At 41.5% G+C, this 5,607-nt stretch overlaps 1 protein-coding gene across 2 annotated transcripts; it reads right to left on the bottom strand.

Moving 5' to 3' along the window:
* Positions 1 to 1,377: 1,377 nt before the first annotated feature.
* On the bottom strand, positions 1,378 to 5,607 carry LOC115046213 (probable E3 ubiquitin-protein ligase DTX3). Of its 2 annotated transcripts, XM_029506445.1 has the most exons (4): positions 5,090 to 5,607; positions 3,974 to 4,191; positions 3,445 to 3,526; positions 1,378 to 1,611 (listed from the first exon to the last, which is right to left on the bottom strand). In XM_029506445.1, exons 1-3 carry the CDS (start codon positions 5,396 to 5,398, stop codon positions 3,448 to 3,450), a joined length of 606 nt encoding a protein of 201 aa, XP_029362305.1. In that variant the 5' UTR covers positions 5,399 to 5,607; the 3' UTR covers positions 1,378 to 1,611; positions 3,445 to 3,447. The 2 variants fall into 2 exon arrangements, with proteins under 2 accessions (XP_029362305.1, XP_029362304.1); XM_029506444.1 differs by having other exon boundaries at positions 1,378 to 3,526.

Below are 5,607 nucleotides of genomic sequence, written 5' to 3'. Positions count from 1 at the left end.
TTGAGGTTATTGTTTGTAAAATGATAGAAAGGTCATGGTAGTTGCCATGACAGCCACTGTTAATTGCACGTATGTGAAGAAGTCTGCGAGGGGATGGCCAAGGTTGAAGATGCCGACAGGAAGGACAACAAAGGTTGTTTTGACTATTTGTCAGGGGTTTTGTTTGGGTCCTTTTGAGCGTTTTTATGTTGATGCAAATCCATTTGTTAAATTTTCACATGAATGGATTTCTTAGCCTGGTATATGTTAAGCATGATAAAAATAAAAAAAAATACAAAAAAAAAAATATATATATATAACACTGATAAATACCTGACAGTAATACTGGACCTGATGTAAGTTTGGAGAGGTTTTAGTCTTCCTCACAGAGGGCAGATGACGGAACCACTACTCGTATCGTAGAGAAAATAGGCGCTTACTAATGAAGAACAGCTTGAGCATCGCCTTCAATCTGTGACGCTGACAACCCAGCCAAAGACCCCAATAGTTGCCAGCTCCGCTGTTGTGTCCTGTCGGCGGATGCATGCTCATGTATTCACTAGTGCACATTCGTGCATACAGTATGCACTGATGTAGTCATGGGCACACAGACAAAAGCCACAGAAGCACAAGCACCCACACACCCACCTTCTGTTTTGCTGTTCTTAAGCAAACAGCCTTAGGCTCAGTGAATGAGCATGTCAGCAGTGTGGGTTGACATTCTGTCACACAAAGAGTGTGTGTGCACAAAGATGCCTCCTCGGCCTCCTCCTGTCCATTTCCCTAACACACAAACAGAACCTCAAACATCCTTGTTCGGACCTTATATATACCTTCAAAGGATATGCTAAGTAGGCTACAGCTGGGGGAGTTGATTGTCATTACAGAGAAGGGAGAAGAAGAGGCTGCACCCAGATAGACAGGTACATCTGTGATTGGGTGAGGAGGCAGGCAGGCAGGCAGGCGGGCAGGCAGGAAGGCAGGTAGGTGATTTGCCAGGATTTTCCCCACAGCCAGAGACACTCTAATTAAGGAGCCCAGTGGAGAGAGGGGGCGAGAACAACAGCGATGCACTGTAACATAATGATTTTCTTATCATCTCTAGTACAGAAGGCACCACACATCTCCCGCCTGATGGGTATATCTGTCTGTGTGTTTCATGGGGACCCCTCCTGGCTGCCCGTCTAGTCACACCCAGGAACACACAGTCAACAGAGTCTCTGATGTTTTCAGTACCTGATAGGTAAATATTCATGTTGTCCTGTCACAAAACTGTAAAGCTGTGTTTGATGGAAATGACTGAAAGCAGTCACAGATGTGTCCATTTTCATCCATACACAGAGATCGTTTTCCTTTAGTCACCAAAGCAATTTTTAAGGAGGCTTGTCAAAGTATAATAATAATAAAAATAATACATTTTATTTAAAGGCGCCATTCTTGACACTCAAAGTCACCGTACAACACATAAAAAACACAACAAAAACAAAAAACAAAATGTCTATTTCTATGTATCCACTCATGATATTACTGAGCACAACCATTTATAAATATTTAGAGCTCTTTCACATTTTGGTAATTCTTTGCCTTTAATCCCAGATGCCCAGATGGACACTGACAGGGAAGGGAAAAAACCTGCAGAGCGGGACAAAGAGTCACAGAATTTTAATAGTGTATGTCACTTCATTTCAATTTAACCAGGAATATAATTTGCATTTAGACAGTAACGCCTGAAGAAATAGTCAGGCTGTCCTTTTATGGAGGCGCTCCTCAGCCCTTCACGTGGACTGTATGATGTTCAAATATAGGATACATTCACATGCATTTTGAAAAGTGGATTTATCTTTTGTTTCCACAATTCTCCTCTATTTATTATGTATGTTACATTTTTCTTTGCTTGTTTGACAATCTACTAAAGAAAAGCGTCTCCAGTTATCTCAAAATAGTGAAAAAAAAAAAAAAAAAAAACGAAACGCACATACACATCAATTAAGTTACAACAGGTGATGCTTCCCATTCACAAAACACAGCAGAAAGAAAAGTGGCAAACATTAAATAATAGTTGAAATGAGAAAAAGTGATGATGACAAATGGTTGGACTGGACCAATGAATTGTGGGAGAAAATGCAAGAACGAGGGGGGGGGTTGTACATTTGACCAGATGGGTCTTTGGTCTGCTTTGAGAGAGCAGCAGATGCCCCAATATCCTCGGCCACAGAAATGCCCAGAGCTGCTTAAGATCAGAGCACTGAAGAGAATGAGCTCAATATCTCCACCCAGTCACGTGCATTTTTGGTGATGGATATGCAGGTTAAATTTCCCCACTGTGGGATAAATAAAGGCTAATCTAAAGCCATTTTTCTTATCCTATAACTCTGTGCAGCTGACACTGAGTGAGTGATACAACTACATATAATCCACATTAGATTATAACTTGAGAGCTCAGAAAACGTAAATCAGACCATTTTTGTCAAGTTTCGATACATCTAAATGTATCTGTGACAATATAATGATTTTAGTTACTTGCTATATAGGTAACATGAATAGAGACATGCAGCCTTCTAATTTGTCTGTACATGTAATTGGCACTTTTTAAAAAATACTTTCATTTCCATCATAAAATCCACAGACGATCAGATCAATGCTGTCAAACAACCTTTTTCTTCATTGCACATAGAGTGAATTCTGCTACGGCGGAAGCTGCCAAGCACCATAGAAACACATGACTCATCATCTACAGCATACGCTCTGCTCCTCTCACCGACTTTGGGCAGTGAGATTTGGGAGGTGCATGCATGATTGTGTGTTTGTGTTGACGTTACAGCTGCATACAAAGCAGCCGCCATCACTCAGTTCTCTTTGAGGTGAGCATTACCCTCTAGTGGACCAGAGGGGTAAAAGGCAAGAAGACAATGTATCACGTGCTCAGTAAATGCAGGAGTGGACCGGAGAATTTTGTTTGACTCTTCTGTGAGCACACAGTGTGTAACCTGATGAATGTGCTTTTTGCACGTTCTACATTTTTATGCGGTTTTATAAAAAACACCCAATCCTCATGATTTATCCAAACTGAAGATTTCAAATATATATATTATACATATGTTTATGCATGCTTTTCCCATCAGTTCTGATTTATAAGCATTTGAAATGCCCTCATGAAGACAATGGCAAAATGATACTGTTTAAATATTATATAATGATCACTAGCACAGCTCACTGCAGTGCTTACTGTATAGGCTGCGTTTCATTATAAGTATTAGTCATTTGAAATTAACAATAGAAAACCTTTGGGGAAAAGCTGCAAATCTTCATGTCTCATATCTTTTAATACTACCTGAATAGTGCAGAAAAAAAGACTGTAAGGTGTTAGTGACGAAGCTCCCTGTTTAAAGACTGCATAAAGTGCAGGCATGATATTAAGAACTGTTAAAATACACAGTATTAAATTAAAATAAAGGATGTGTTCACCCATTAGTCATCATCGGTCACTCCTTTAAGACGGAGCTCCTCTTGAACCCTGAGCAAATATGCTGGATCTGGATATCCAAAACTGGAATGAAGAGACACAAGTAATCAGCAAATGTAGCAACTCTGGAACAATAAACACATTTTGTTCATTGCAACTGCACTTTAAATTTAAAGAGCATTAGTAAATACATAAAACTAGGACCTTTTTTTTGCTAGATTGCCAAACAGCAAGAGTATGCTGACCAAGCAGACACCAAGTGCTAACAATGCACTAGTCTGTCTCTCTGGCAGGAAGTCCGGACTAAAATACCTCAACAACTACTGGATAATTTGGATGACTTGTGGCATTTTCTCAGGTATTCATAGTGGCCAGAAGAGGAATTCGTCCAGTGAAGGATCTCAACACTAAAGTGACAGGTTAGCATAAATTTAGGCAAGGACACGCATGAATATCTAATTAGCAGCTATCTGTATTTCCTGCTCACATGGGAGTCAAAGAACTGCTTATCTGAAATAATGATGTGCATACCTTTGCGGACCTCCTCCAATGCTGGTCTTGTGGTGAATGTCATTCCAGGTGATGACATTGTTGAGGCCTGTGGTAGCAGATTGTCCAACAGTGAAGACAAGTCTCCTGTCGAAGGCTTTTCTCAGCAGCTTCAGAACTTTCTCTCCCTCCTCGCAGGCTGGCAGGTAGGCAGTACGAAAGGTGCTGCTGTACCTCACTCCAGGGTTTGGGTGCTCAGGCTGTAATATGGGAAACAACAGAATACACTGTTTGCTAATTACTCAGACCCATAGACTATGCAAGCCATTTTGTTTGTTTTGTGTTTTGTTAGGGTGTGCCACCAGTTGTTGTCAGAGGTAATCTGAGGTAAATGCACCAGTGTGGCTGGCAGTTGCGTTTCTTTGGAATAATAATAAAGACTAGCAACAATAAAGTTAGAATTGTAATTGTTGCTAAAGTTAAAAATTGTTAGGCACGAGTCCGTTTCTGAGTAAAGTGTCCCATTTGTGATCTTTTTCTCAGTATATTATGTTGACTATTTAAATAAGAAAATACTTACTTGGCAGCAAGCAGACAGAGAAATGAGCCTCTGTTCAAATGATAATGCGCATAAAAACTTGTTTTCATGAAAATAGGAAGTGCAGCATGTGTAAAAGTTTTTTCCTGTGGTCTATTTAGGGGTTTTCAGAGGGGTTTACCAAATACTCAGTTATCTTACGGAATTAAAAGGAGCTTTTTAAGGTAAGTTTCCTGCAGGGCTTCTCTTTGTTTATTTTCACTTCCAGATGTGCCCAAAGTACCTTTTATTTATAATTATGATCATAGACTAGAAGTATTCAAATTCAAATATTTCCACTGTGGGTCTTTATAATTATAGCTAAAAAAAAACAGCAGACATCAAAGTTTCATTTCTACACAGATGTGGCCACATTAAACAACAAAAACAAAAATCTCTTAAATCTCCTGTCCATAAGATTCTCAACACCACTCCTCTATCACACCGGATTAAATCTAAGGTAGAAATAAATGCGAGGTGGTTGGATGACATTTGATCCAGATGTCGCTGTATGTCCACGCCTGGCCGACAGCGCCCCCCGGTGGACAGATGTTGCCCACAGTGGCCTCTGTGTGCCTCACCCCTTGGATCCCCGCTGGGAAGCTGTAATGGATGGTTATACATCCGCAGTGCTCGTAGCCGGGAATGCGCTGCCAGCCGCGCGTCACCGTCATGGAGCCCTCGGGCTGGGTGCCGGTGTACAGCCCGTGGTAGGTGTTACATATCGGACAGGCGGGCTTAAACCTGAAAACCGAGTCGATGCACTGAGAGCAGAAAGAGTGAAGGCACTTTAATTCCTTCTTCTGTCGGATTTTGTCCAAGCAAATAGCGCAGTCTTCTATGTTTTTAGGAGCCACGTCTGACTGGCTGCGCTGGACGTTTTGCATCATTTCCCGCGATGGAAGAAACAAAACAAACAAAAAGACTAGAAGACCGCCGGTGTCAAGTCGAGACGCGTTTCCGGGAATCTCCTTAAACTACGCACAAACATTCCTGACGTGAAATAACCGCTTGGATCGCAGTGTCCTCATCAGGGCTCAGCCCAAAGCTGCGGCCCGGACCTCAGACACCGGAGGAAGAGCTGACGCCGACCCGGAGG

The sequence above is a fragment of the Echeneis naucrates genome, chromosome 7 (genome assembly GCF_900963305.1).
Source record: "Echeneis naucrates chromosome 7, fEcheNa1.1, whole genome shotgun sequence".
Lineage (NCBI taxonomy): Eukaryota > Metazoa > Chordata > Actinopteri > Carangiformes > Echeneidae > Echeneis > Echeneis naucrates.
This window is presented reverse-complemented; position numbering and strand designations above follow the sequence as displayed.

Coding starts and splice junctions, on each gene's coding strand:
- LOC115046213 (XM_029506444.1), bottom strand. CDS start 5,398: ATGATGCAAAACGTCCAGCGCAGCCAGTCAGACGTGGCTCCTAAAAAC. Junction 4,192..5,089: donor TCCCAGCGGGGATCCAAGGG/GTGAGGCACACA, acceptor CCCATATTACAG/CCTGAGCACCCAAACCCTGG. Junction 3,527..3,973: donor ATTGGAGGAGGTCCGCAAAG/GTATGCACATCA, acceptor TCTTCATTCCAG/TTTTGGATATCCAGATCCAG.